Source organism: Chrysochloris asiatica, unplaced genomic scaffold (genome assembly GCF_000296735.1).
Source record: "Chrysochloris asiatica unplaced genomic scaffold, ChrAsi1.0 scaffold00291, whole genome shotgun sequence".
In the NCBI taxonomy this organism is placed as follows: Eukaryota; Metazoa; Chordata; class Mammalia; order Afrosoricida; family Chrysochloridae; genus Chrysochloris; species Chrysochloris asiatica.
Window position 1 is genome coordinate 3,183,243 of NW_006408809.1, and position 27,866 is coordinate 3,211,108.

General features: G+C 39.3%; 1 protein-coding gene and 1 pseudogene across 1 annotated transcript in view; both read left to right on the forward strand.

Moving 5' to 3' along the window:
• MAP3K1 (mitogen-activated protein kinase kinase kinase 1, E3 ubiquitin protein ligase) overlaps positions 1-18,662 on the forward strand; it is a 104,912-nt gene extending 86,250 nt beyond the window's left edge. The window contains exons 12-20 of the mRNA XM_006874656.1: positions 848-939; positions 1,227-1,416; positions 1,851-3,117; positions 3,488-3,640; positions 4,314-4,476; positions 13,189-13,320; positions 14,315-14,457; positions 15,178-15,309; positions 18,513-18,662. Of these exons, the coding sequence (XP_006874718.1) occupies positions 848-939; positions 1,227-1,416; positions 1,851-3,117; positions 3,488-3,640; positions 4,314-4,476; positions 13,189-13,320; positions 14,315-14,457; positions 15,178-15,309; positions 18,513-18,662 (2,422 nt within the window). The remainder of the gene's footprint in view (positions 1-847; positions 940-1,226; positions 1,417-1,850; positions 3,118-3,487; positions 3,641-4,313; positions 4,477-13,188; positions 13,321-14,314; positions 14,458-15,177; positions 15,310-18,512) is intronic.
• On the forward strand, positions 9,979-10,421 carry LOC102829679 (annotated as a pseudogene).
• Positions 18,663-27,866: the final 9,204 nt, after the last annotated feature.

Sequence of the window (27,866 nt, forward strand, 5' to 3'; positions counted from 1 at the left end):
TAGGTCTCTTGTGATACAATAGTGAATAATTATTATCAGGACTGCTTGTGAGGGTTGGAAATTTAAAGGTAGATGCTTTGTAGCAAGGAGGGTAGTGTTTAACTTTGCAGTCTAGGAGCGGAGGTTCCTGGGTCCATTAAGGGAGAAGAGTGGAGAGCAGGACCCTACCCAGAGAAGCAGTGAAGCCAGAGATGGAGGCAGAGATGATGACGTAGAGTGATGGAGCAGCTGGGGACTTTAGACCCAGAGAGGGAGAGGGGCTGTGTGCTGACAACCGGGGGGCAGGCTTGTAGTGTATACCCTTTGGTTGGTTGGTGATGCATGGAGGGATTGTAACCATGACAGTGAAGCGATATACGGTAAGATGAATGTAAAGCTAATGTTCTCCCATGTAAACTATCACATAATTCACAATAAAACATTAAAAAAAAAACAAAAAAAAACTGACCTTGCGATCTAGTGTTTTATCCCACAAAGCCACACTGTTTTAATTCAAGAAATTCTTAGTGAAAATTCAGAAATCAAATTGTCTGGATTTATTCTTTTTTTGCAAGTTGTATATAGTAATGAAAATTAGCCTTTATTCTGAGTTGATATTCAAATCTAGCTGTCTAAGAGCCTGTATTGAAGATTTTGTGCTTAACATAGAAAATAAGCTAACTTTTTAAAAATTGGAACTAATACTACAGTTAGTGCCATCATTAATGTGATTTTAGTAGTGGAAAAGTACACACTCCTGCAAATACTTTCGCCCCACCAAAGTCTCAAGCCATTACATTGCTTTCTTCCAGTTGATGTATATTTTATCCAGGATGCAGGACTGATGCTGATTTCCTCTCATTTTCAGCCGCACAAGTCAGCTGTCCATATCAACACTGTTGGAATTGTGCAAAGGTCAAGCAGGAGAGTTGGCAGTTGGTAGAGAAATACTTAAAGCTGGTAATGACTTTTTACCTAAAACTAATGTAGTATGTTTTACATTGTTTTTCTTAGCAGACTTTCTAATCTCAGAATTTCTCATGGAGCAGTTACAGGATTTTCAAATAATTGTAGATAATTTGTAAATTGAGTTGGTCGGTTATTGTTAGAAATATGAATTATTCTAAGAGAAATTCTCAAAACTAATATACTTTAGAGTATTTTTGTTGGCCATGTGTTCGTGTTTTGTTTTCATCCTTAATATTGCTACTCTTCAGTTGCTTATTCTTGCTTTCCTTTCCTGCAAGGATCCATTGGTATTGGTGGTGTTGATTATGTCTTAAATTGTATTCTTGGAAACCAAACGGAATCAAACAACTGGCAAGACCTCCTGGGCCGGCTCTGTCTTATAGACAGACTGTTGTTGGAATTTCCTGCTGAGTTTTACCCTCATATCGTCAGTAATGATGTTTCACAAGTTGAGCCTGTTGAAGTCAGGTAAGTTTTCCTCTGAACATATATTGCTGTCCTCTTCCTACCCAACCCCCACAAGAAGAACATACTTTAGATTTGTGAAAGACTTAAAAATTGCAGAGCAAAAAATGTAGGTGACTAGAGCCTGTAATACTTGATTGAAATAAAAATCTGAAGTCTAAGTTACTTAATAAAAATTTTCAGGTCCTTTGTACTAAAAATGAGTTTTCAAGTGTACAAACTGTAAATTAGTACCTTTTTAATTTTTTTTTTCAAGTGCTCAGTTTTGTTTTGTTTTTTTAGATAATAGGGTGTTTCCTTCCATTGAGAACTTACAGAGCACTCTCACTGAGCATCCTCATGTCCTCACAATGTTCATTCTGCTGACTCCACTGAGTTGGCTTATATTTCATAGTGATTGGAGCTTGTCCGGTAATTGAATGTGTTCTTTCTTCCAGGTATAAGAAGCTGCTGTCCCTCTTAACCTTTGCTCTGCAGTCCATTGATAATTCTCACTCAATGGTTGGTAAACTCTCCCGAAGGATCTTTTTGAGTTCTGCAAGAATGGTGACTGCAGTACCCCATGTGTTTTCAAAACTGTTAGAAATGTTGAGCGTTTCCAGTTCCACTCACTTTACTAGGATGCGTCGGCGTCTGATGGCCATCGCAGATGAGGTGGAGATTGCTGAGGCCATCCAGCTGGGCGTAGAAGACACCTTGGATAGTCGGCAGGACAGCATTTTGCAGGCATCTACCCTGAACAGTTATCCAGAAACCACAGAGAATAGTTCCCATCCAGAGAAAACTGGAACGGGATTGTCTGCTACAAAATTGAGTGCCAGTTCAGAGGACATTTCTGACAGACTGGCCGGCATTTCAGTAGGACTTCCTAGTTCTGCAACAACAGAGCAACCAAAGCCAGTGGTTCAAACAAAAGGCAGGCCCCACAGTCAGTGTTTGAACTCATCTCCTTTATCTCACCATTCCCAATTAATGTTTCCAGCCCTGTCAAGCCCGTCGTCCTCTGCCCCATCTGTACCAGCTGGCCCTGTAACAGATGTCTCTAAGCATAGACCTCAGGGATTTATTCCCTGTAAAATACCTTCTGCATCTCCTCAAACCCAGCGTAAGTTTTCTCTACAGTACCAGAGAATCTGCTCTGACAACAAAGACTCAGACAAACTTTCCCCAATCTTTACTCAGTCAAGACCCATGCCCTGCAATAGTATACACAGGCCAAAGCCATCTCGACCTACCCCAGGTAACACAAGTAAACAGGGAGATACTTCAAAAAATAGCATGACACTCGATCTGAACAATATGTCCAAATGCGATGACAGCTTCGGCAGTAGCAGCAATAATAGTAATGCTGTTATACCCAGTGATGAGACAGTGTTCACACCAGTCGAGGAAAAATGCAGATTAGATGTCAATACAGAACTCAACTCCAGTATTGAGGACCTTCTTGAAGCATCCATGCCTTCAAGTGACACAACAGTAACTTTTAAGTCAGAAGTTGCTGTCCTCTCTCCTGAAAAGGCTGAAAATGATGATACCTACAAAGATGATGTGAATCATAATCAGAAATGCAAAGAGAAGATGGAAGCGGAAGAAGAAGAAGCTTTAGCAATTGCCATGGCAATGTCAGCGTCTCAGGATGCCCTCCCCTCAGTTCCTCAACTGCAGGTTGAAAACGGAGAAGATATCATCATCATTCAGCAGGACGTAAGTATATATAGAGTGTTTAAAAGGTTAAAGTTTTCTTCGATCTTGTTCAATCTAATTCAGAAATACTGCTTTTAACATGAATTTATTGTTGAAAGCAGGTTTTTCTCATAGAGTTTCTAATTATACAGTAGTGCATGTATCATTGATTGTGCCAGAAGTATTTCCTTGGCTATTTGAAGACATTTTTGGTTGATTATTTAATAGTGATTTCATCTGCCATTGACATTGATCACCAACACTGTCAAGTCAGAGGTCAAATTTAGAGGTGGTTTGAGTAGCTAGAATGTAAAACCAGCTGTATTTTTCCAAGGCTGATTTCACAAAATCTAACTTAATAGTAAAAAGATTGCTTTTATCTAATATACAGACACCAGAGACTCTGCCAGGACATACCAAAGCAAAGCAGCCTTACAGAGAAGACACGGAGTGGCTGAAAGGCCAGCAGATAGGCCTGGGAGCATTTTCATCCTGCTACCAGGCCCAAGATGTGGGAACTGGGACTTTAATGGCTGTCAAGCAGGTAACGATCTAAGAAGCATATAAATGAATGATTAAAATTATCAATTAAAACATGAGCAGCTAAGAAGAATGAAAGATATGTCTATGTCATCATATACTGTAGTTGTTTAAACTTTGAGGAACCTAACTTCAAAGAAGGTATTACCAATGCTCCAGAAACATCCTGAGTTCTATTGCTGTTGAAAGTTGAAGATGCAGTATCGAGATAGGCCTTATAAAAGCATTGTTGTTCCCTTTTATAGTTAATAGAGGTATGATTTCATACTCCTAGCAGTATGGTACAGGTGTAGTACCATCTTGGGATTTCTGTGGTTTACTTTTTATAGTGAGCATGCATACGAAAATGATAGAGCTTCCTCTTTCAGATCATGTTTGTTCTTGTTCTGTGATTCGGCTTCTCTCATTTTTTATTCTTTCCTCAGAAAGTTGGAATACTGGTTATATCCCAGTTTGGGTTATTTTTCTGACATTACACTGCTGCTTATTCAAAATCCTTATTAAAAGAGTCTGACTTGACTTAACATATACCATGCCCATGAGCATGAAAGTTTTCTGCTAATTAATGTACAAACTAATTGGTATTTGTCTGTTTTAGATGAGATTGTTAATGAAAATTGTGAAAAGGAACTCATCAGAATCCAAAACATTTCTGTAAACTTGTTTGTTTGAAACAGGTGACGTATGTCAGAAATACATCTGCTGAGCAAGAGGAGGTAGTGGAAGCGTTAAGAGAAGAAATAAGAATGATGAGTCATCTGAATCACCCCAACATCATTAGGATGTTAGGAGCCACATGTGAGAAGAGCAATTACAATCTCTTCATTGAATGGATGGCAGGTATGCTCATGTGTTACATTATAAATAATAACGATATAGTTTCATGAACACTTATTTCGTACCTTTATTAGTTAGGGTTTCTAAAAACAAATTGCCCCCAATATATTAGTTTGAAAATCAAAAACAAAACAAACCCACTGCCATCAAGTTGATTGATTCCATCTCACAGCAACCCTTTGTAGGTTTCTGAGGCTCTCAATCGTTAGGGGAGTAGAAAGCTTCCTCTTTTTCCCATTGAGCAGCTGGTGGGTTTGAACCGCTGACCTTGCAGTTACCCCATTATGTAGCTTGGACTTTTTATATTAGTATGAATATGTACTAAATTATCTTGTGCTTTGCCTTCCATTTAAATATATTTGCTAACTACCTTTTAATTATTTCCAGTGCTGCTTTTGGAGTGGTTATATGATATTGTTTCATAAGAACAATTTTTTAAAACCTATGTGACTGTAGTAGTTACGAATCGGGCTGCGAACCGCAAGGTCAGCAGTTCGAAACTACCAGCTGTTCCGCGGGAGAAAGATGAGGCTTTCTGCTCCCATAAAGATTTACAGCCTCAGAAACCCTGTACAGGGTTGCTATGAGTCAGAACTGACTCCACAGCACACAACAACAACAACAGTGTGACTGTAGAGGATAAGCACTGAACTGTGAACCTCAAGGTCAGTGGTACAAGCCCACCAGCTGCTACATGGAGAAAAATGAGGCTTTCTACTTCCGCAAAGATTTATAGCCTCAGAAACCCTATGCAAGGTCACTATGATTCGGAAACAACTTAATGGCACTTAACAACAATAATAAGACCTAGGGGCTCTGATGGAGCAGTGAGTACACATGTAGCTGCTAACTAATGGTTGGCAGTTCGAATTCACCAGCATTTTCACTGGAAAAAGATGTGACCATCTCTACTACTGTTAAGATTACAGCCCTGGAAACCCTATGAGGCAGTTCTATTCTGTTCTGTAGGGTCACTGTGAGTAGAAAACTACTTAATAGTAACAGGGTTTTTTTTCAACTTTTTATTGTGAATTGAGTGAAGGTTTACAGAACAGATAACCAGCTTTATAGTCAACAAATTTTATACTTTGCTCATTACATGGTTGCAATCCCTTCCATGTACCAACAGTTAACGACATTTACCTCTACTCACTTTAACTATTGTATTCCCCCATGTCTCCCACTACCTTCATCTTTCCTCTGCTAACCTCCCTCTTGTTGTACATTGCCTGCCCTGTCACCCATGTTAATATGTGTCTACCCTCTAACCTGTGAAAAAAATTCCCCTCTCCCCCAGTGTAACCATTATAGTTTCTTTTATCAAGAAAACTTTTTTTCTTTGCTTTTTGCAACATTGGTCTCATACAATATTTTTCCTTTTGTGATTGACTAATTTCACTTAGATCCATATTTATGTCCATTCCAAAGACACGTGAGTCAATGGAATGCCGAAATCATTGGACAACATCAGTAATATCTCATGCAAGTAAAATTTTGCTAAAGATAATCCCAAAACGGTTGCAAGTGTACATTGACAGAGAACTGCCAGAGGTTCGAACCAGATTCAGAAGAGGACATAGAACGATGGATATCATTGCTGATGTCCGATGGATCTTGGCTGAAAGCAGAGAATACCAGAAAGATATTTACCGGTGCTTTATTGACTATGCAAAGGCTTGCAATTGTGTGGATCATGACAAGCTCTGGACAACTTTGTGGAGATTGAATATTCCAGAATACTTAATTGTGCTCATGAGGAATCTCTACATGGACCAAGAGACAGTTGTTTGAACAGAACAAGGGAACACCACTAAATGGTTTAAAATTAGCAAAGGTGTGTGCCAAGGTTGTATTCTTTCACCATATTTATTCAATCTTTATGCTGAGTACATAATCCGAGAAGCTGGAGTATATAAAGAAAAATGTGGCATCAGGATTGGAGGAAGACTCATTAACAACTTGTTATATACAGATGATACAACCTTGCTTGCTTAATGTGTCAAGAGGACTTAAAATACTTACGCAGGAAGATCAAAGAGCACAGCCTTCAGTATGGATTGCACCTCAATGTAAAGAAAAGAAAAAGCCCCACCACTGGACCAGTAAACATCCATATAAATGGAAAAAAGATTGACGTTGTCAAAGACTTTCTTTTGCTCAGATCAACCATCAGCACTCATGGAAGAAGCAGTCAAGAAATTAAATAATGTGTTGCATTAGGCAAATCTGCTGCACAAAACATCTTTGAAGTGTTCAAGAGCAAAGATGTTAGTTTGAGAACTAAGATGCACCTGACACAAGCCAAGGTATTTTCATTAACCTCATATACGTGTAAAACTTGGACAATAAATGAGGAAAGCCATAGAAAGCATTTGAGTTATGGTGTTGGAGGAGAATAATAAAAGTACCATGGACTTCCAGAAGAACAAACAAGTCTGTGTTGGAAGAATTACAGCTAGGATGGCCAGACTTGTCTCTCATACTTTAGACACATTGTCAGGAGTAAGCAGTTCCTGCAGAAGGATACCATGTTTGGTAAAGTGGAGTGTCAGAGAAAAAGAGGAAGACCCGCAATGATTGTGAGGTTGCCCAGGATGTTTCCTTCTGTTGTGCATAGAGTCCCTATGGATCAGTACTGATTCGATGGCAACTAACAACCATTTCACTCAGCATAATGTCCTCTGAGTTCAACCATGTTGTGAGGTGTTTCACAGATTCATCATTATTCTTCAACGTTTTGTAGTATTCCATTGTGTGTATGTGCCAATGTTTGTTTAGCCGTTCTTCTTTTGATTGGTATTTAGGCTGTCTCCATCTTTTTGATATGTGTATTGTAGACAGCGTATTGAAGGATCTTGTTTTCTTATCCATTCTGCTCTCTATTATATCTTTTTCTTTTTCCCCCCTCATTCTGAAACTAAGCATACTTATGAAACTTGTAAGCCAACCACTTGTAAGCCATTGTCTAAATTTCTCAGCCCTATTAACCCAGTACAAGGAGCTCTGGTAGCGTAGTGGTTACAAATCGGGCTGCGAGCCACAAGGTCAGCAGTTCAAAACTACCAGCGGTTCCGCGGGAGAAAGATGAGGCGGTCTGCTTCCGTAAAGATTTACAGCCTCGGAAACCCTGTGTAGGGTCGCTGTGAGTCGGAACCGACTCCACGGCACATAACAACAACAACAACATTAACCCAGTACATGGAGGATACAAACAAGGTTGTTCCTTAATATGATGAATCGTTCCATTCCAGTTGGAATTTTGAGTCACTGCATTCATAACGCAAAAGTCTAGTTCATCAAACTGCAACAGTTTGCCCTTGTTCTCAGTATCAAACTTCTGTATCTTCCTTGGTTCATGTTCTGGTCAACTAGCCATCTAGGCTAGGTCAAATGAGTGCTAGCTTTAAGTTTGGGAGTTTACACAGACCTCCCCGTACTTCAGACCAGTTTGCCACTTCACTCTTAGCCCTATCCCCCAGGGACTAGGTTGGTGGCAACAGGGTTTTATGTATTATAAGACTCACATTTTCCTGGTGGTTATCATTAGACAGATTTATTCGATTTTTTTTAATGTGGTAATATTAAAAATGTTGATATATATTAGAAAAACTTACTGCAAATAGTCCTGGTGTGGCACTGTGAGTTAATGCTCCAGACTGCAAAGCCATTTGAACTGCAAGGTTGACAGTTTAAACTCAGCATCTGCTCCTTGGAAACCCTATACAGAGTTGCTATGGGTCGGAATCGACTCAACAACACTTAAGAACAACAACAACATTACAAATCAACTATCACTGAAGTTTAAAGCTGAGCCTTATTATCTACTTGAACAAATCAAGTTTGAACTGCTTTGTACCATAAAATGGTAGATAGTAATATTAATGACTTGATACGTGATGAGTGCTTGATTTAACGTCATTTTCTTTTTTTTTTTTTTTTTTGTATTTGAAGAGTGAATTTCTGTTTGCAAACCAATTGTTGCTTGCATTATCTGATATTGATTCTCATAAGCATGTACAGGGTGGACAGGCTAAGTATTACCACCACTGGTTATATCTGAGACTGATTGAATGCAGCATTTGTTCCAGGTCAGAGCTAGTAGCTGGCAGGATGCAGAGCCTGATGCAACATCTTCCAGCTGCTCCTCCCATGCACTTCACCTTTTGCTAAATAACACATGTTGACACTGCTTACTCAAGTCATTAAGTGTGTTGGGTATTTTGATGAAGAAGACAGAAAGATGAATTGTACATTTCAAAAAAAGTTCCAGGTGCTTTTGGGATAAGATGGCAGAGTAGACAGGCACACTGAGCAGATCCTCTATAATAAAGTGAAACAGATACAGCCGGGGCTCGTAGAACCCTGAGCCTCAGAGGAGAGGACAGAGAGGTGGCCTGAGTGCCAGCTGGAAGAGGAAGAGGGACAAGAACAGGAGCAGTGAGAGAAGAAAAACTGGCAGACCTAAGTTGGCATGGAATTGCGTGGCCATCTTGAGCTTTTGCCAGTGGCTGTTAATACAGCAGCCTGTAGGCACAGGACGAGGCTGGAGGTTGGTGCCAGGGGGTGCAATTCTCCTTTGTTCCTGTGCCCTCCTGGTAGCTGGGGGAGTGGCCAGTCCCCGCCTGGGCTGACCCAGCAGCCAGTGGCTCGCCTCTGCTAACCTGGGGTTGGGTGCAAGGCATACATCCCTTCTTCTGGAGATGTGTGAGCCTGCCCTGAACTGCACTCCACAAACAAAGAACTTCATCCACACTTTCCAGTCTGTATCACTTCCATCAGGAGACAGGTGATGAGTGCCTGAGGACAAAGAAACACACAATCATCTACAAATATAAAGACAATACCACACTGTCTCGGATAAAACAATTCCAGTGTACATAAAGAGCAAAGAGTGCCACAAACAATTGACCAAAATATTATACCAGAAATGGTATCAGAACTACTTGACAAGGAATTTAAAAGAGTGCTGATTAGGTACCTTCACTGGATTGAGAGAATGATCGAAGAAATTGCAGGTGAAATCAAGGAAAACATGGAAAAAACTTTAGAAGAATTCAGGAAACAATCTGTCAAATAAATGAAAAATGGAACCCATACAAGGCAGCAATTAGAAAGCCAGTATTAATACTAATACTTCAAAAATAGAAAATACGTTTAAAGAGCAAAGAATTAGAACTGAATCAATGGAAGGCCAAATTACTTGAAGACAAGTCTAAATCACTCAATAGTCATCTGCTAGAGGAGCAATCAAAAAGAATTTTAAAAGTCTGAAGAAAATCTAAGATTTATATAGAACACTATTGTGATGATTAACTTACATGTGATTGGCATTCCAGAACATGAAGAGAGACATACACACATGCAAAAAAAAAAAAGAGAGAGAGAGAGCTCTTGCTGTTAACCCTCTAACCTGGTCTCGCCACTTCCCAACGTCGGGGGAGGTGCACGTAGCGCCAGTCTTGGTCGCTCCCTCAGCACCTCTTTAGCTTTTGTGGCCCCTTCACAATGGTACACATCCTGTTTGAGGATATTTTCGATGTGAAAGACATTGACCCAGAGGGCAAGAAGTTTGACTGCATGTCTGAAGTGCATTGTGATAGTGAATCGTTCAAGGTGGACCTCATCTTAGATGTAAAACATTCAGATTTACCCTGTGACAAGTTCCGGTTGCTTATAGCCAGTACCTTACATGAAGGTGGTACACTGGATGATGGTGAATACAACCCACAGATGACCGGCCTTCCAGGGTTGATCAATTTGAGTATGTAATGTACGGGAAAGTGTGTGGGATTGAGGGAGATGAAACTTCAACTAAAGCAGCAACACGCCTCTCTGCGTATGTATCCTATAGGGCTCTGCTCATGAGGTTTCAGGGTGATGCCAATAACCTGCATAGATTTGAGGTGGATTCCAGAATTTACCTGCTGATGAAGAAGCTGGCCTTCTGAACCACCTGGAAAGCCAACTTTGCAGTTTAGTCACTCAGGTCATAGACAGTTCTGGCCGAAACTCCTTTCTGACTTGTCCCATTGAGGGTTTCATCGTACATACAACTTCATTCAAGCTTGAGTTGCTGCTGTTCACCTGATACAGAGGAAGTGGCTTTCTCTCCACCACGAGTACACCACGACTGACTTGTCTTTGGGAAAGAAACCTAGTTGGAGAGCCTAAAATTAATTAGAAGTTGTTTTGTGCATATGATTTCTTAAATTAAACGTTACTTTCCAGGAAAAAAAAAAAAAAAGAATTGTCTAAGAAATGTTGGAAGAAAACTTCCCTAACATCATAAAAGAAGAAGATAGTCAAGAAATTGGACAAACTTTCTTTTTTGGATAGATCCCCAAATGGAAAATCGCCAAGAGTTATTGTAATCAAGCTTTTCAAAATCAAAGATAAGGAAAGAATCTTGAGAGCAGCTCAGAAAAAGCAAAATGTTACCTACAAAGGAGAACTACTAGATTAAATTCTGATTTCACCATGCATGCAAGAAGACACTGAGATGATACATACAAAACACTAAAAGAAACAAATTGCTAACCAAGAATCATATAACCAGAAAAATTGTCCATCAAACATGATAGTGAAATATGACATATTCAGATAAACAGAAATTAAAAGAATTTGTAAATACCAGAATAACTTTAGATAAAAAATACTAAAGAAAGTTCATTGAACAGAGACCCAATAACAGCAGACAATGGCCTGAGACTAACATACATGACATCATCCAGAACCCAACCCAGATACAGAAATATTCAAAGTAAAAGAAAACTACAAGATGAAAATAAGGAACCAGAGATACTAGTTTCAACCACGACAACAAAAAAATAAATAAAAAGAGGAAATAAGGTATGAAGAAGTCATACCTTATTGACATCTTCCAAATGAAGAAGTCAAGTAGATTTCAAGAAAAAAAAAACATAAATAAACCTAACTGTAACCCTAAAACTAGAGCAAGCCTTACTCCTATCCCTAGCCCAACTCCCAACACTCACTCTAGTCTTAACCATATCCTAAATGATGTCTGAGGCCTAACCTAGACCTAGCCATAGTCCTAAATGTGTTCATTTTTAAAGCCTTCTGAAATCTTGGCCATCTAGAAAACTAATTCCATGAGGATTCTGTGAAAACGTTTCCGAACTGACAGATTTTTGAGATGTGCTAGGAATGTGTCAATTTTTAAATTAGTGTTACTGTTGAGGTAGTATATAAACTTCACTTTTCAAATGTGAATGTGTCAAAGAAAGATCAGCAGGAAAAATCCAAAACAAAAATGGCAGTATGGTTGACTGCTACAAGAATAAACCAGCTGTTTGCCGGAAAGTCATCGAGGCTAGCAATCAAGTTTCTTCAGGACAAACCCCCCTCTAAGACTGAAACTCAAAGGGAACACATGAGCAGACATGTAAGCTTGCTGACAACCACATTGTTCTACTGGTTAGTGGAAGAGGGGGAAAGGCAGCAATGAAGAAATGGGCTGAGTTCAACCGTGTCCCATAGACTCCCATTGACCTGGAGATAAGAGAGAGAAGAGGAAGGGTTGGTTGGTTCAGGGTGTGGTGAGACCTGGGGACATCTGAGCCCATGGACAAGGACATAGCCACAGAGGGTTTAAACTGAGAGTGAAGCATCCAACTGATATGAAGTGAGGGGGATACATACAAGAACACCCAGACTTGCAGATAGTACCCATTTGACATAGACCCGATGGCTTGATAGTCAGAACTAGACTAGAGGAAGATTTTTTTTTTTTTTTGATAAAGGAAAACGAGGGTAAATTGCTACAATTTGATGAAGTTGCCCTATACTCATAGAATAGTAGCTCAAAATACCAACAGAGAGGGAAGGAGTCTTCACATCAAGTATCAGTGCTATCCCCTCTCTATATAAGGTAGATAGGGACGAGCAGCTTAGATATTGGCTACCTAAAATGAGGGGCCAATAAAGACACAAAGTTACTGGCTTACAAGGTTTCAAGAGAGAGTTTAGTTTAAGAGTTTGTGGAGGAAGATAAGAGTCCCCACTGAATAGTTTTCATCTTGTCTAGATGGATCTGGTTAAAAGAAATGGGGATATGATTCAACAGTGAGTAATTGTTATCATGACTAATTTGCGACTATCACAGTTGTAAAGGTAGAAATTTTGTAACAAAAAGGAGAGTAGTTAATCTCAATCCTGAAACAGAGGACCCTAGGACCATAAAGGGAGAAGAACACAAACGGAATGTGGGACCCTATCCAGAGAAGCAGCAACTCCAGAGATGGAGGCAGAGATGAGGACATGGAGAGAGGGAGAGGCTGAGGACTGTAGATTCGTGGAAAAAGAGGGACTGCGCGCTGGCAGCCAGGAGGCAGGCTTGCAGAATGTGCCCTTTGGTGGTTTAAATGATTATATGTGCCTGAGTGTTGAAAAAAAAAAAAAAAAAAAGATGTATTTCTCTCTTTTCTAAAATGAATAGAGAGAAATACTGTTAACTGATAGCGCATGGAGGGAATTATAATCATGGTAATGAGACAAAGTATATGATTTGTTGAGTGTAAAACTGATGGTCTGCCCTGTAAACTTTCACTCAATTCACAATGAAAACTTAAAAAAAAAAAAATTGTTCATGTGATCTTTTACGTATTGTAAGCTTAAATAACCAAAGTGTTATAAACAATATTATTTCTGGCTTAAGTTTATAATAGCTACTACTTTTTTATGTTTGTCTTATAGGTGGATCTGTGGCTCATTTGCTGAGTAAATATGGAGCCTTCAAGGAATCAGTAGTTATTAACTATACCGAACAATTACTTCGTGGCCTTTCGTATCTTCATGAAAACCAGATCATTCATAGAGATGTCAAAGGTAGGAATTCTTTTAGTTATTATATAAGAAGAAAGCAAATGTTGTTTTAAAATTTGGACTTGTGTTGGTGGTGTCTAACTTGAAATAAAATGTGGAATTATTCCTCCTAAGTCAAGAAATAGAAGAAAAGGCTACTGAATATACCAGCAAGACCGGGCCTTCACCAAGTCAAATAGAGAGTCCAGGGTTCCTGATTCCGTGACTTGTTCTCATGGTGATTGCCTCCCACAAAGATCATCACAGAAAAATGCTTTAAGAAAATAGTTTATAATCTTTTGCAATTTACATTTGTTTTTACTAAGAGCTGTCATGGATCTTTCTAGCTAGGGTTTAGCATAATGTATTCAATTAAATTTATTAATCAGGCGTTAATTATGAAATTATAGCATACAGTTTGAATTGGTCTAGGTCAGTATGTTTCAACATAACTTTGGCTAAAAATATAAACTATTCCCAGATTTGGGCTTTAATGAAAGATTTTGTTGGGAATCATTATATTGAAGGTTCCAGCACTTAACTTCTGAAGTTTCACTGATCTCTGCTTTTGTCTCCTTATGTTTTAGTACTTTGTTTTTCAGATTTTCCCTCTGAGGCTCTATGTTTGATTTATACTGTAGAGCCTGTGTTCCATTAGCAGTAAAGAAGTGAAGTAAAAAGGAGACTTTCTCTGAACCTCTGAACTATAGTGTATTTCTTTCTTTTGTAATCTCATTTCATTAGTAGTATTTCACTAAGCTTTAAGCTGTGCCTACTTTTGATATTAGATGCTCTGGTAGTATAGTGGTTATGAATCGGGCTACAAACCGCAAGGTCAGCAGTTCAAAACTACCAGCTGCCCCGCAGGAAAAAAATGATGAGGCGTTCTGCTCCCATAAAGATTTACAGCCTCGGAAAACCTGTGTAGGGTCACTATGAGTCAGAACTGACTCCACGGCACACAGCCACCACCACTTTTGATATTAACATACAACCTCATTTGCTGTTTTGTTGGCAGGTGCTAATTTACTAATTGACAGCACAGGGCAGAGGCTGAGGATCGCAGATTTCGGTGCTGCAGCCAGGTTGGCATCAAAAGGAACTGGTGCCGGAGAGTTTCAGGGACAGTTACTGGGAACCATTGCATTTATGGCACCTGAGGTAAGCAGTAGCTTTGAATTTGGTAGGAGAAAATATTTTAGAGTTCTGCATGACAGCATTATACCAAATTATCTTTGCATTGGTATTTATTATGTGCATATCAATTAGAAGTCTATGACCGCCAAAAATAATTTTTCAGGAATAGCTTTCCTTCTTTGTTTTGACAAAATTCAAAAAGGTAAAGATTTTTAATAAATTTACTTAAGTGCTATTTCAAATGAATAATTGTTAGCTAATCTAGAATAATTATAGTAAATGCAAAGTGCACATAAAAAATTAAAAGGTTATCTCTGTTCCAAAGAGGGATGGCCACATAGAAGCTGTTGTCTTCAGTAGGGGTTGAAGTTTCACTGAACATGGCTATTCAGAACTCGGCCTCTTTTGTGTTCATAGATTTTCATGTTCGTACTAGTGATCACTGTTGTCATCTTGCCTCCGAGTTTAACAAGAACAGTGGAGCTGCTTTGAAATTCAGCAATGTGACTGACCCTTCAGAATCTCAAAATTCTTCAGAATATCTTTGTGCCATGTAGAAAATAGGCTTATTAATGAAACAGAGCCACATTAGGTCGTCCTTATCATTGCTGAGGCAGTATCATTATTGTTTGTTACCCTCATTTTGCTCTGAATTAAAATACTAGATCCATACTACAAAATGGCTTTCTATTTTGTTTTGGTTTTACCGGGACAGCTTTCCAAATTAACACTGTTTTATTTTAGGTACTAAGAGGTCAGCAGTATGGTAGGAGCTGTGATGTGTGGAGTGTTGGTTGTGCTATTATAGAAATGGCTTGTGCTAAACCACCTTGGAATGCAGAAAAACACTCTAATCATCTTGCTTTGATATTTAAGGTAAGTATAAGACAAAGTATCCATCTAATGTGAAAGTCTATCTTTCTTGAAAAAACACATCTGTAGACGTCTCCAGGAATTTGTATGTGTAGTAGAAATGCCACTTTTGTGTATGTCTTTTTAATTTAAGCTTCAGATTTCTTCATTTGACTTTGTCTTTTTAAAACTTCAACTGTATATTTGATAAATAGAAGCTCTAAAAATCTGAAGTTCTTCATATGTTGTACATAATACCAAAAAAAAATTTTTAATTTGATTTACTATTTCCTATATTTCAAAAATTCACACCCACATCAGCTGCCAAATACTGTCTGTTCTTTTTAGACAGCTCTCAAGTTTCTTCTTTCCAGTGCTACGTTAGAATTTATGTAAGGTTGAGATGTTTAGCTTTTGAGTCACACATGTAATTAATACTTGGGTTTTGGAGTTTTTACAGGCTTGCTTTAAAATCCTGGCTCCACCCTTTATGGTCCTGTGATTATGGCAAAATTAAAGTCTCTACTGTCTGCTTTCTCATTTGTAAAATAATAGCACCTACTTCATGGGATTATTATGAGGAATAAACAAAACCAACCCTGGGCTTGAGTTTAACACTGAGCACACATAGTCCCTTCTCATTGTCTGTGTGCCGTGGAGTCGGTTCTGACTCATAGCGACCCTGTACAGGGTTTCCGAGGCTGTAAATCTTAACGGGAGCAGAACGCCTCATCTTTCTCCCGCGGAACAGCTGGTAGTTTTGAACTGCTGACCTTGCGGTTTGTAGCCCGATTCGTAACCACTATGCTACCAGAGCTCAGTGTCTAGCCACTAGTATTAGTCCTCTGAACTAGGCCCCAGGCCCTCTTACCTGCTGAGACCCCACCTCTCATCCCCCTCTGTTTCTTCCCACCTTGTACACCTTCCTCAGTCACTTCTCCAATCAATGCAGTTTTGTATAACCGCTCTCCTCCTCCACTCTGCCATGCTTCCCTGGCCCCATGAGGTTCCAATTCTGATGCTCATTCAGCCCACATCCAGTGTTCCTCCTCCTGCTGCTGCCTCCCCAGCCCCCACAGCCCTCAGGACGCACCTGCCTCTGCCCCTTCCCGTCTGCTGCTCTGATAGTGTATGTTCCTGCTATACCTCCTGAGCTTCCTTGAGGGCCTTTCATATCTGATTCATTTATGTTCCTTCTACAGTCTTGTGCAGAAGTTGCTCAATGAATAACTTGTGGATAGGATCAGTTTGAAAGTTTGATGTGATCTTCAGAGTTTAGTAGATAGAAAAAGAGCTTTTTCAAACCCTCCCTATTTGTAATGGTGTAAATTGCTGTAGCACTTTTTGAAGAGGCTTATTTGGCACTTTCCACCAAAACTTATATGTGCTTATTTTTGACCCAGCCATGCTCATTCTTAGAAATTTCTAGATTTACCTATAGAACATTGCCAAGTTCAGGGTTGAGTTATTCATTACATTCTTGCTTGTATTACCAAAACTGGGGACTAAAGTGTCGAATAATAAGAAAGTGATTAAAATATCCACACTATACAGAAATTAGGAGTAGTGTACATCTATTAGTGTTGATTTAGAAAGTACTCTAAGATACATTAATAAGTTGAAAAAACAAGGTGTTTATGGTTATCCGGTTTTAGTAAACATTTTATAAAGAAAATCTAAGTTGTGAATGCAGGCTGTCCGCAACTTATAATGTATTAATTTTTAACAAACTGCATGTATGACCTTCTTTTTTTTTTTTTTTAGGGGAGGTGGGTTTTTTGTATCTTACCTTTAGAAATAATTACTACATAGAGTTTTGCAGCATATAATTTGCTGATTTTGTCATTCTCAGATGTAATATTTCCAACCCCAAACAACAAATAAAGATCAGATTTATGAAGATAACTGGTAGTTAAAGACAATAATCATGAAAACATTTTTTTAAATGAGGTTTCAACTTAGAACAGAACTGTCTTACCACAAAGTAGTCATTGGAATGTAACCCCGACATAAGTAAGGGGCTACCTGTATATGCTGGAACCACCACCAGCCCCCTATCCTGTTTCCAGAAGGAAACACAAGAAATTGTTATCAGGGATTATTTGGGGGGGAAGAAAGAAGAGGTTTAATTTTTGCCTTGTATTTTTCCCTTTTTGTGGACATGTAAGATGTGTAAGTATCAGCTGAGTATACCTTGGTGTGTAGGATCATGGGCTTTTTCATCTTTCTCTTTATATTCCTTTGGAGTGGTAGTGTGGTGCTGTAGGATACACTACAAGGTCAAGTAGGAACTGACTTGACAGCACTTAACAACAGCTGCTGGTGTGGTGCTGTAGGATCTGCACTGGACTGCAAACCCCCAGGTCAACAGTTCAAGCTCACCAGCTGCTCCGCAGAGATACCATACAGGGTTGCTATGAGTTGGAACCGATTCGACAGCACTTAGCAAAAAAGCAAACAATACAGTCCTTTAATTTTTTTTTTTTTTTTTTAACACAAGGGATTCAGGAAATTACTGGGGTAGAGATAACAGAGCTTTCTTGTGATTAGGAAAGTGTGTAGGTGGGATTAGGTTATTTAGATTTATTAACTTGTTTCTAAAAAGTCAGTTCTTCCTAGTGTGTTTGATAGTAAGATTTAGTATGTACCCAACATTGAAGGAAAATAAGCAGTGCAGTTGTGTTGCTGGTGTGTTAAGTTGGTTAGCCAGGTTTAGTCCTATGAACAGCATTCTGAGATGACAAAAGAACAACATAGAAAACAAGCTGTGAAGCAAAGCCTACAAACCTAGAGAATGAATTTGCAGATAACAGTTCATCTGAGTGAATACACTCTGCCTGGTAATTCTGATGTCTGGTTCGTTTGTGACAATAAGGAAAAGGGTAGCTCCATCCAAGCAGTATGCATTTAATCAAATTCTAAAATTTAAAGAATTCCTAGAGGAAACCTCCTATCGAGTGAGAGCCTTTTTCCATCGACTCCCTGATAACAGAAAATGAGTCTGTTTCTGCTTTAAGTCCTCTATGGAGATCAGGATGTATTGCGGGGGGCAGGGACTCCAAAAAGTTCATGGAAGAATGGAATGAAAAAATAGTGGAATTTTGCCCTGAACTTTTTGAAGCTCCCTGTATATGTACATTACAGGTTGTAAAGTAGATTCATGTGTACTTCTAATGTCAGACTTTTCAACTGTGGAAAGCTGTAAAGCTCTGTTATTTCTTCTACAGATTGCTAGTGCGACTACTGCTCCCTCAATCCCTTCACATCTGTCTCCTGGTTTACGAGACGTGGCTCTTCGTTGTTTAGAACTTCAACCTCAGGACAGACCTCCATCAAGAGAGCTACTGAAGCATCCAGTCTTCCGTACTACGTGGTAGCCCGTTACACAAATAAACTATAATGGAGACAGGATGCTCAACAAGAGAATAAAAACTTTTGTGGGGAACCACATGGTAATCTGTTGGCCTTCATGCCACTGAAAAGCTATGAACAAGGCCAGCGGGGAACCCTTACCTAAGTATGTGATTGACAAATCATCATCTGTACCTAAGCTCAGTATGCAAAAGTCCACAACTTGTGCAGAAACTGTCAACCGTGCCTTTCAAAGAACTGGCCCTGATGAACAGGAAGCAGAAAAGTTTGCATGAATAGATAACAGAAGCGTAATTTTATTTTTTAATTTTTGGGAGCACTTTTTCAGCAATATTAGCAGCTGAGGGGCTCAGGATCTATTTTAATGTTTCAGTTACTCTTCCATTTCATATCATGATCAAGAGCAGGGGATTCTGCAGTTCCGTTTTTTTGTTTTGGTTTGGTTTTTTGTCATTGGCTATAAAAATCAGTACATGACTCTTTTAAGTCAAAGTATGCTGTGTGTTACAGTAACTATGTTTTTAAAAGTTGATAACTTCTCTAGGACCCATAGTTGACCTTTTATGATTTTTTTTTTTTTTAATGTCTGCGCAGTTGTGGTTCATTGTGCATTTTACTGTTGGCCCAGTCATTTCTTTTTTAGAAATTATGGTTCTGTATTTTCATTACGCCTTCATTTATGTTTAATATTCAGGGAAAGATGGTCTTTTCAAATCATAAAAAAAAAATATATAGAACTAGGTATGAACTAGAGTTCATTAAATATCTTGCTATTGCAAGAATTTTTTTTACATACAGGTTTGCTTTTTAAATTGGAATACAATAAAATACTACCTTCATTGTGTCAGTCACTGCTCTTACTGTGCAGGTTAAATAGAAAGTTAGTGAAAATCAACTGTTGTCTGTGATGCAGCTTGCAACCAAGATCAAGATTACTATGAATCTGTTTGAACTTTTTAAATGTTTCCGTTTCTTTTGTCAAAGTGTAGGAAACTTCACCCCCTAAGACAGGTGTAAGTCTTACTCTGTATTAACAATCCGTCCTTCACTATCACTGCTGATAGCATGTACCTGCTGTTTTCCTTCTGCCACGCATTGTCTCTGCAGTAGGCCTGGCTGATAGATTTAAATAAAAGGAAAATAAATTACTCAACTACCAATGAGGAATGGTATCTTTAAACAAAAATCTTGTTTGAGTTTAGACCGTGTTCAGAAAGATAAGGGAATTTGAATTTCATTTACACACTATTTCCTTGGATTTTGCACAATTATATAATGATTTTAGTCTGGAGCTGAATTCAGATGCATGGAATCCTGAAGGAAAATGGCAGCTCTTTTATCCTTTGTGTGTGTGTGTGTGTGTGTGTGTGTGTGTGAGTCTTTTAATTTTAAATCAAGTACTGATTAAGTATTTAATACAAGTTTTTAAAATATTAAGTTTTAACTCTTCAGAAGCCAGTTGAATTATTGCAGAGTGAAATAGAATTGGTTATACTCAAAGACTCAGGATAAACTAAATAAGCTATATATAGAGTACATTTAAAATGTACAACACAAATTGGAAGTAAAATAAGTGACAAGATAAGTTTACAGGGATATATTACATATAATTTTTTTAAAGGCAGTTTTTGTTGTTGGTTTTGTGTTTTGTTTTGTTTTTTTAATGTGAATGTAGTGAAATTTTACATTCCTTTGTTTTGAAAGATTGGCAATATTTGAAGAGTTAAAAGAAAAGTAGTACCGAAATGTGAAGTTTGGTAGCTCTAAATGTGTTATGACTTGACTTTTCTTTCTTTTTTTTTTTCTTGACTACTTAGAATTTTCACAATTCTAATAAAATTGTTCCTAAGTCTCTCGTGTGCAAGCTTTAAGGATGCACTCTTGCCATTGTGTGTACTGGAAGACCATTTGCCAGGTGACCACTGCGCCTGACAGAAACGTAAACTGTATAAACTGAGGAACCTCAGCTAATCAGTATTACTTTGTACATCACCATGCTCACCACATTTCAAACTCAGACTGCCTCTGGATGTCAAGATTCATTGTGTTTGAGTTTGCCATTCCCTCAGCTTGCTGGTTTTGTGGTGTTTTGTTTTTGTTTTGTTTTGTTTTGTTTTGTTATTTCAATGCAAATGTGATGTAATATTCTTATTTTCTTTGGATCAAAGCTGGACTGAAAATTGTATTGTGTAATTATTTTTATGTTCTTAATGTTATTGGTACTCAAATTGTAAATAACGTCTACTGCTGTTTATTCCAATTTCTACTACCTCAGGTGTCCTATAGTTTTTTCTTCTACCAAAGTTCACTTTCACAATGAAATTATATTTGCTGTGTGACTATGATTCCTAAGACTTCCAGGGCTTAAGGGCTAACTTCTCTTAGCACCTTACTATGTAAGCAAATATTACAAAAAAAAAAAAAAAAATCTCTGGGTTAAGAAAATTTGGCTTAAATGTATCCTTTGTTATTTTAAATATATCAAGATATTTTAATTAAAATTTTTACCCCATTGAACCAATTTTATAGTATTTGTACCTATTTTGGTGTTTTGTCTTTATAGTAAATAAAAGTTTTTGAACAAAGGTGACTTGTTACTTTTATTTATTTTGAACTAATTTCAAACTTACAGCTTACTCATCTGTTGCTCATTGCTCATGGTTCCTGTTCAATCCAGAATTGCTCCTCAATTCTTCCTTGACCTTCCTAACCTTCACATTTTTAAGATTACAGGTTATTGTTATATAGATATCCCTAAATGTGTTTCTGATTATGTCCTTGTGGTTAGAGTCAGAGGATGCATCTTGGGCAGGAATAGCACAGAGTCAATGACAACATGTCTTCTGGAGGCATCATAACCAGGAGACCCACGAGTTCGGTTTGTCCCACTGCTTTTTGAGTAGGCCACTCCACGGTAAAGTTAGGCTTTTTCCCTTTATGATTAATGTTCAGTACTGTGGAGTTGGTTCCAACTCATAGTGACTCACCCTGCACAGGGTTTCCGAGGCTGTAAATCTTTATGGGAGCAGAACGCCTCATCTTTCTCCCACGGAACTGCTGATAGTTTCGAACTGTTGACATTGCGGTTCACAGCCCAATTCGTAACCACTATGCTACCAGAACTCCTTATCGTTAATAGTCACACCTATAGTAAATATTTTGTCGAATAATACTTTGAGGTTATGTAAGTCCCTGGTTTCTCACTCAGCCTTAGCTCTCAGCTTTCTTGCCCTCAATTATTACAATGGTGGCTACTAAAGGATGATTTCCTACTTACCCATTCCTTCTACCTGCTATTGTCATCATACTATAAGGAAAATGGATTTCTATTTTATTCAATGAGGTAAAACCTGTTGTCAACATCACCTATTTGCTCAGTTTATGAATAGCAGTGGAACATTATCAGATATCGTACCTAAAGGTGAAAGCATTGTGAATAGCAGGATATTGTCAGATAATAACTGCCAACATGAGCCCCTCAGATCGAAGGGTGCTCAAGATACAGCTGAGGAAGAGCTGCCTCCTCAAAGTAGATTTGCCCACGATGGCATGACTGGAATAAAGCTTTCAGAATCTTCATTTGCTGATGGGGCACAACTCAAAATGAGAAAAAGCTGCAAACTTTCATTAATAATAGAAACATGGAATGCATAAAGATCAGTATCATAAGCATTAGTGAACTAAGATGGATAGGTATTGACCATTTTGAATCAGACAATCATGGTTTACTATGCTGGGAATGACAAATTCAAGAGGAATGGAGCATTCATCAAAAAAGCCATTTCAATATCTGTCTTGAAGTACAACACTGTGATACAATAGCTATACACCTACAAGGAAGACCAGTTAATACCACTATTCAAATTTACACACCAACCATCAAAGCCAGTGATGATGAAATTGAATTTTATCAACTTCATTGTGAAATTGATCAAACATGCAATAAAGATGTAATAATAGTCCAGTCCGGTTTCTGTGGCAGTAAAGGAAGTCAGGTAGGGAAATCTCTATGCTAGAGAGGGACTGAGATCTCACACAAGAAGCGCTCACAGAACAATTCCAGAGCTCCAAATCTACCATAAGGTCCAGTTTCCCATACTCATAAGTGGGAAAATCACGATATTAATGAAAATACTGCGAGTTAGGAATTGGGAGATGGGGACGCCCTCTGTGGCTACACTGGCAGGGTTTAGAGGGCCAGGCTACAGCCATTCTGGCTCAGTGAACCTGCTCTAAAAAACGGTGCAGAGACACTTGTATAAAGAGGCGCAGGAGACGCTACACATTTCTCCTGCATCTTCCCTGGAGCGCCTTCTTCACTCAGCCAGGATGCCATCAGGCAGGTGGCTGTGCACCCCAAAAAATCAGCTCTGACCCCGCAGTTCCCCCATATTGGAGAGAGGGAGCTTGGTGGCCACTAATGACATCAGCGCACAACCCTAAGATTCATTTGAGCTAGACCCTTGGTGGCTGCGTGCCTTGGAGTCGGTTCCAAGACTCCAGGCTACCCTATGCAGGGTTTCCAGGGCTGTGGGTCTTTGTGGGAGCGGAGCGCCTTGCCTTTATTCTGCGTAGCGGCTGCTGGTTTCAAGCTGCTGACCTTGCGGTTCATGGCCCTGTTTGTGGCCACTGGGCTGTGTATGCAGGACCCTTATAATACAATCTGTAAAACTCCAACATAAAGGACTCAACCATCTCGAGAATTGCGCTGTGTACACACAGACACCTAACTGACCTTCAGAGACAAAAATAGTGGACAATCTTTCTCCCATTAACTTCTCAATATCTACCTGCGCACCTCTACTGTAGTGACTAGAGGAGGGCCTGAGCGAGCGGACACCCTCATCTGCTGCTGGAGGCGTCTACCTTGCACACACACTGACTGTAGCTCGGGACAGTCGACCACAGCTTCATTTCTGTTCCAAACTGGTGGTAATTGTCTCTGCATTTATATTATTTCTGCTTTTGGTCCATTTGATCACATATCTTTGCTGGAGACGGGAGGCTTTTCTCCCTACATGACCCAACAAGAGACAGCAATCGTGGCCATATAGCCAAGCTATAAGTATACCCCATTATATTCCACCACTGAGACAAGAGCCAACAACACCTGCTAAGCATTACATGCGAAAAGGGAAGCCTATCTCCTGATCATATTCGCCAGAAGACTCTCAGTAAGCTTAATAACAAACAACAAACATCTAATTAAGCTTAAAAAAATAATAATAATAACTATTGGAAATGATGAATAAAAAACAACAAACAATATCGAAACATGTCCAAAACCAGAAAAGACTAGCTGAGACAAATGAGCTGGAGACAGAAAAAGGCTTTCTAGAAGAGGAAGAGCAGGTTTTGGATATGCCTAAGAAATAATTCAAAGAATGATATGCAAACAAATTCAAATGCTCTGAAAAAGAGTGGAGGAAAACTAGGAAGAAGTCAGGAAAGTACTACAAAAGCAATCAAATAAGATGGATACAGCACTGAAAACAATTCAAAACCTGCAAAAGAGAGATCCAGGTGATTAATAATAAGATATCAGAAATGGACAATACACTGAAAGGGAAAAGAAACAGAATAGAAGAGATGGAAGCCAGAACTAGCGAGCTAGAAGGCAAATCTCTCAATACTGCCAAGATAGAAGAGCAAGCAGCTAAAAGAATAAAAATAAAATAAAATAAAAATCAGAAGACAGTCTTTTTTCAAGGCATAACTAAATGTTAGCTTCTGAAATTAGGAACTATAGAAAGGTACTGGAAAACCCTTGGCAGGGAGTCCCATAATCTGATTTGTACTTTAGACCACTCAAGCAGCATTTTGAAGAATCAAATGAGAAAAAACAAGAGGCAAAGAGAAAGAGGCAATTGCAGTATTCAGATGAGAAATTATGAGCGCTTAAGTGAAGGTATGCCTGACCCAAGCCATGGTATTTTCAATAACCTCATATGGCTGCAAAAGCTGGATGGTGAATAAGGAAGATCATAGAAGAATTGATGCCTTTGAATTATGGTGTTGGAGGAGAATACTAAAAGTGCCATGGACTGCCAAAAGAACCAATAGATCTCCACATTCTGTTGGGTCACCTCTCTTTGGAATGGCATAAATATTGATCTCTTCCAATCAGTCGGCCAGATAGTTGTCTTCCAAATTTCTTGGCAGAGATGAGTGAGTGCCTCTTGTGCTGCCTCACTTTCTTGAAAGATTTCAGGAAAACATAGGCATTCCTTAAAATCCAGAGCAGATTTTCATTTACACCTCATTTGGTCAGAACTTCCAAGCTGTAAGGAAGTCTGAGAAGACTGGATATCAAAGGGTAATTTATTGCATCTACAACAATGGAGGTAGAGCTCTGGTAGCTTAGTGGGTATGAGTTGGGCTGCCAACCTTAAGGTTAGCAGTTCGAAATTACAAGCGGTTTCACAGCAGAAAGATGAGGCTTTCTGATCCCGTAAAGATTTACAGCCTCGGAAACCCTGTGAAGGGTCACTATGAGTTGGAACCGACTCCACAGTACTTAGCAACAACAACAACACCACAATGGAGGAGTCCTGGTGTGGCATTGTGGGTTAATGCGCCAGACTGCAAAGCCTTTTGAACTGCAAGGTCGGCTGTTCAAGCTCACCAGTTGCTCCTTGGAAACCCTATTCAGGGTCGCTATGGGTCAGAACTGACTAAAGATGGCACTTAACAACAACAACCACAATGGAAGTATGTAATATCACTCCAGGACGGAAGAAAAGATCAAGAGCAGTTCCCTGATGAAGACAAAGATTTAAGCTCTTAGAGTGTAGATAGCTGCATGTTAACCTAGGTGAGGGGGAAGGCAATATACAATAAAAAGGAAACTGACAGAAAAATGATAGAGACAGGTGAGGACACAGGAAAGAAGAATTGAAGGGGATAAAGGTAATACTATTCTATACACAGCACTGCAGCACCAGTGTTCTATGGGGAGACACGTGGATAGATAACACAGGCTGAACGGGTGTGGGGCGGAGAGTGGAGGAATACCCACAAATGCATAAGGGCTTGATAGAGGACATTTGTACCTTTGCTGCAAACACACCTATGAATGTGGTGGAGTGTGTTGTTATTGTTGTTATGTGCCGTCAAGTCAGTTTCAACTCATAGCAACCCTGTATAGGGTTTCCAAGGAGCAGTTGGGGGTTTGAACCACCAACCTTGTGGTTCAAACTGACCTCTAGTCCAGTGCTTATCCTACTGCACCACACCAGGTGGTGGAGCATACAGGGGGCAAAATGATGAAAACTCCTTAGACATTACCAAGCATCTTAAGACAATGAATTGCTGAGCCTAGGGCTCAGGACCATAGTCAAGGGGACACCATGGTCAATTGGCATAGCATAGTCCACAAAACAAGGAGCTCTGATAGCGTAGTGGTTACGAGTCAGGCTGCTAACCTTAAGGTCAGCAGTTCGAAACTACCAGCCATTCCGCGGGAAGAAGATGAGGCTTTCTGCTCCCGTAAAGATTTACAACCTCGGAAACCCTATACAGGGTCACCATGAGTCGGAACCGACTCCACGGCACACTGACACCACCAGTCCACAAACAATGTTTTACATTTTGCTTTGATGAGTAGTGACTGGGAACTTAAAGTCCCTGAGTGACCATCTAAAGGGCAACTAACTGCTGGTCCCTCTGTGTGTGGAAGAAAGAAAATGTGAACCAGTCACCAGAATTCTGAGATCAGCAAGAACTAGATGGTACCTGGTTACCACTATCAACCCGTCTAAAAGGGTTAACTCCAGATGGTCCCAGATAGAGTGGGGCAAATGTAAAACAAAACTCAAAATTATATACATACAGAGGCTGAGCTTACAGATCAGAAAGAGACTGGAGGAATCTGGACTATGAAACTCACCTCTGGCCCGATTTTCAGCCAAGCAGTAGACAGGTGTATAAGGGGTACACTCACCATGGAATGGTCAACCACAGAAGATCAAAAGAGCAATGTTTACCTAAGGACAAAACTGAGAAGGGATGGGAAGGAGGATGGAGTGGAAGGGAAGACATGGGATAACTGTTGTTACATGGAGGGGATTGCAATCATTAAGGTGAAACAAAGTCTATGATTTCTTGAATGTAAAACTGATGATCTTGTTTATAAATCTTCCCTCAATTCATAATTAAAAGTTTTTTAAAAATTTTAAGGCATAGGCAGAAAGGAAACAGGACAGAAGAAGAAGACCAAAAGTAATGTTGAGAAACTAGAAGAGCCTGGAGTCAACTGAAATTAAGAGAGAACAGAGTTTTAAGGTCAATTTCAGAAGCCACAAATGTCAGGTAAGGACTACAGTTTTGGAAGTTTCAGAAGGCAAAGGCGCAGACTGGGCAAAAAGCAAGATTGTTGTTGGTTGGGAAGTAAAAGGGAAATGTGGGCGTGGAGGTAACGAGTACAGCTGCGTGTATAGTTTGTCTAGGAGTAAAAGGGACATAGGGAAGTAGTTCAGAGGGGAACTCTTAGGCCCAAATAAGAAAACACAAATACTATTTTCATGATCTGGCTTCTGCATACCTCTCTCACCTCCCAACTGATCACTATCTCCTAGCCAAATTACCTTGCCAGTCATTGCTATTTCCCAGCACAGGGCATGATCCCTCATCACACCAGGACTCCCTGTCCCTCTCTTCACCTGATTGATTCCTACTCCTTCTTCAAGACATAGTCTTAATTCTCCTAGGAAAACACCTCCGCCCAGGCTGAGTTCTTTCTCCTTAATGCTCCCCAGCTTCTTTTGACGTTTCTCACCCTGTGCTATATTGTTTCGTTGTATCTCCTAACGTGACTGAGTTTTGCAGCTGTAGGAACACTATCATTTCTTTCTGTGTCCTCTGTAGCTAATATAGAGGCTAAACCACTCAACTAAGGTTTGTTGAACTAAATGGCAAGGACAAACTGTAGGCTTAAAAAATGCATTTGCTTTCTAACTTTAATAAAATGTCTACAACTTAGTTACTCTTTAGCTGGTCCCATATCCAGGACAGGAAAGTAGTAAGTGATCCTAACATGTTTTGCTGTTCTAAAATCACAAAATGCTGCAAGCCTGATAGAACATGTCAAAAAAGGATGATACAGCTTGAAAGGGCTCCTACAAACCAAATTTGGACCAATTTGATCATCAAAAGGAATAATGATGGCAGTAAATGAAAATACACTGAGTAAGAAAAGAGTCCATAGAGAT